We start from the raw sequence: 3,327 nt of genomic DNA, 5'->3' as shown, positions 1-3,327 counted from the left end.
GCCCATAATGGTCGTTTGGCTAGAAGTTCGGATGCACCCTCTCCTCCGGCGTCCGACCTGCACGAAACCGGCAAATGGCGTGTGCAAAGGCAATCGAACCGGCAACGGGGACAAGCGCCACCTGAAGACCCCTGACTCACAATCCATCCCATCTGTAGACGCGTGTCCGGCGGCGTCGGGATGTTGCAACTGGCGAGCATCTCGGCTTCATGGACTGTGATGTTGCGCAGTCGTGCCATGGGTGCAGAAGAGGAGGTGGGATAGGAGGGCTAGGGTTTGTCTTGCAGTGGTGGCGGCAAATAAGGTTGTGGAGGCAAGCGGCGAAATGGGATGGGTGGCTGCATATATGGCAGGGGGTGGGTTGTGGCGTTAACCCACCATTAATGGGCGACGGCGATTCAACTACATGTGTACGAAAACGCGAGAAGTCGCTATGTGGAAACAACAGGCGACACTAATTCAATTTTGCATAACGGTGGGTCCCACATGTCAGTCACAAACTGTGTAGAAAACGGCCGGTGACACGAAATCAATAATGCATGCGTCGTAGTGGTGGGTCCCACGCGACTGTGCAGGAAACAACCTATCATGTGAATGCATGTGGTCGTACAAGTCGCTCCCATGCATCGGTACCGGGCGAGGTAACGGTCAATGGATTTGACCCGACGGCAATGCATCGATTGGTCTTTTGTGAGGTGGAGGTGAGTAGAGGAGGGCAAAAGTGAGCGATGTTAGATGAGCGGGGCAAGAACTAAGGAAGGAGGAGCATCAAAATAGAAATCCCTATCTCATAAGGGGAGTCCACAAATTTTCATGCCACTCTCTCCACTCAATTCTTGCCTATTTCTGAAAATCTCAAAGGTAATGAGAAGGTGGATGAGGCCATACTGCTGTATTTGAGTAGACCACTTTTGACTAGTGAATCTGCAAGTAAAGGATAAAGAGTGGTAACATGTGAAAACCAGTACCCAATAAATCACAGGATCAAAAAATAAATAAATAAAATGCCTTCATTCCGGCAGGGTTTACCAGCCGGCACGAGTATCAACAAGACAAATAAAAGCCAAAATCGTCAAAACTACATGGATCAAGTGGCTCTGAGCTGGCACATACATATATTTGTGTTAGCTACATAAAGGTAAGTGATCAATCCATGAAGTAAACTAAATGACGATCTCCTGGCTTTGCTCTGTATCTTCTCTCGAGTCTTGACAGAGAAATGACCGAGATCGCAAAAAGAAGAAAAGAACAGAGAGGACTAGTACACTAGGTGGATTCGAAAATGGAAATACCGAGAAAAGAAATCATGTCGCGCAGGGTGGTATAATGGTTCAGGCGTCGCATGTGTTGGCCTTGTCGACTCCCGTGGCGGTGACCTTGACGTGGGTGCAGACAGTCATGGTCTTGTTGTTCTTGCCGGAGTACTCGATCTTGACGTCGGACATTGTGACGCCTTCGCAGGGCTTCTTTTCGGAGCAGAGCAGGCTGACGGCCTCGGGGGTGGCGGAGGTGCCGGTGATGTTTTTGAAGGTAACGTCCTTGACGGTGACCCTGTCGGCGTCGCCCTTAGAGGTGCAAAGTTTGTTGGGGCAGTACTTCTGGTCGATGATGATCGGGTAGCCCGAGTCGTCCATCTCGATGTTCTCGTAGTGGATCTTGGATGCTACGAGGGGTGACTTGGCGTCCTCGTACGACTTGATGCGGAGGCCATTGGTGGAGCCCTTGAGCACGCAGTTCTTGACGGTGATGTCGGTCACGTCCTTCTCGTCCTTGTACCTCCCGAGGCTGCCAATGCTGATACCATGGCCTGGGCCACAGGTCACACCGCTGATGTTGACTTGTGTGGAGCCGGGGCCAATGGAGATGCAGTCGTCGCCAACGCCGATGGTGGTGTCGATGATGCTGACATTGGACGAGTCGCCCATGTGGATGCCGTCGGTGTTGGGGCTGTCCCCGGGCGCGTTCACCTTCACGTCCTTGACGGTCACGCCCTTGCACTGGAAGATGTTCATGTGGAAGAACTTGGAATTGATGATAGAGATGCCTTCGATGAGCGCGTCGTCGCAGAAGTCCAGCACCAACGACTGCATGGTACATGTATGCATGCACATTTACGTACATACGAATAGCATTCCTTGCATTGATACTAAGCAGAATGCGCGCACGAATACTCATACCTACAATTAATTATTACTGTATAATGTTATGCACGCGTACGTACGTTTGGCAATATCTTGCAGTTGTAGTTCTTTTGGCAGCTGTTTTTGGTCCAGACGGCCTTGCCCTGACCGTCGATGTTGCCTTTGCCGGTGATTGAGAGCTTCTTCACGCGCATGATCTCGATCCAGTTAGACTTGAACTTGGCCAGGTCGTTGGAAGCTAGCAGGTTGCCTTCCAGCTTGATGTTGAGTCCGTCGCCCTTGCACGGCCCCGTGAAATTCAGAGCTCCAGTCAGGAAATCACCCTTGGGGATGATGATGGTCGGGTTCCCGGTGCTACCGCATGCCGAGGCCCATGCCTCCTCCACCGCCTGCATGCAATTGCAATGCAATCCACCACATGATCCATCGATCCATCATCATTCTTATATTCTCTCTCCTTCAGCACCTACGTACCTCGGTGCAGTCTGTTGTGCCGTCGGGCTTGGCGCCGAGCTTGGTGATGTCGTACTCCCCGCCCTCACCGGACGCCGCCGGACCGGACGCCGCCGGACCATCTGCGCTCTCCTTCTTCTCCGCCTTGCCTTTGGCAGCATATGCCGCGCTCACCACCGCCAGGAGCAACAAGACTCTCATCGCAACGTTCCTGAACGCCATTTTGGCTGTGGAATCCTCCACGATCCTTGATCCTTTTCAGGCCAGGAGCTTCAGAGCCCAACCTTATATACACATCTGTTCAGGGGCGACAGGTGTTTGGTTTGATTATTCGCTATGCTCATGGCATGCATGCTCATTTGCTATTTTCAGGTTGTGGTTGCCAGCTAAACCGGATTGCTGTCCACTGGTTATTTTAGGATCACCTTTGCTACTTTGATTCCATGTTGCTTTCTCGTATTATCTCTCTCAAAAAAAAAGCTCCATCTCATACAGTACATGGGATACAACACCTCCCCAACATTTCATCCCAAATAAGGTGTTGTAGGCATGGGAAATGAAAATAAAAATGAGAAGAAAAACTAAACTATAACATAAATAGGACAATCACATATAATAAAAAGGATGCGAATTGGTCGAGAGGATGGCTCTCCTCTCCACCCTCTTCCCTCTCCCCCTAGCGGCGTCTCCGGTGTGTGGCGCAGTCCCGGCGGCGCCCCTGCCTTGTGCTTCC

The 3,327-nt window shown here is 51.3% G+C and overlaps 1 protein-coding gene across 1 annotated transcript; it reads right to left on the bottom strand.

The window, feature by feature from the left end:
• Nucleotides 1-984: 984 nt before the first annotated feature.
• On the bottom strand, nt 985-2,844 carry LOC119338250 (exopolygalacturonase-like). Its single transcript, XM_037610546.1, has 3 exons — nt 2,616-2,844; nt 2,222-2,530; nt 985-2,084 (listed from the first exon to the last, which is right to left on the bottom strand). The coding sequence occupies exons 1-3, from the start codon at nt 2,814-2,816 to the stop codon at nt 1,332-1,334; spliced, it is 1,263 nt and encodes a 420-aa protein (XP_037466443.1). The 5' UTR covers nt 2,817-2,844; the 3' UTR covers nt 985-1,331.
• Between the last annotated feature and the right edge of the window lie 483 nt (nt 2,845-3,327).

This window comes from Triticum dicoccoides, chromosome 7B, assembly GCF_002162155.2.
Source record: "Triticum dicoccoides isolate Atlit2015 ecotype Zavitan chromosome 7B, WEW_v2.0, whole genome shotgun sequence".
Lineage (NCBI taxonomy): Eukaryota > Viridiplantae > Streptophyta > Magnoliopsida > Poales > Poaceae > Triticum > Triticum dicoccoides.
The sequence above is the reverse complement of the archived record's forward strand: the minus strand, read 5'-3'. Positions and strand labels throughout refer to the sequence as shown.

Excerpts from the sequence above, each read along its gene's own strand:
- LOC119338250 (XM_037610546.1), bottom strand. The coding sequence starts at position 2,816 with ATGGCGTTCAGGAACGTTGCGATGAGAGTCTTGTTGCTCCTGGCGGTG. Across the intron at positions 2,531-2,615 it reads GCACAACAGACTGCACCGAG|GCGGTGGAGGAGGCATGGGC; the intron begins GTACGTAGGTGC and ends AATTGCATGCAG. Across the intron at positions 2,085-2,221 it reads ACTGCAAGATATTGCCAAAC|TCGTTGGTGCTGGACTTCTG; the intron begins GTACGTACGCGT and ends TGTACCATGCAG.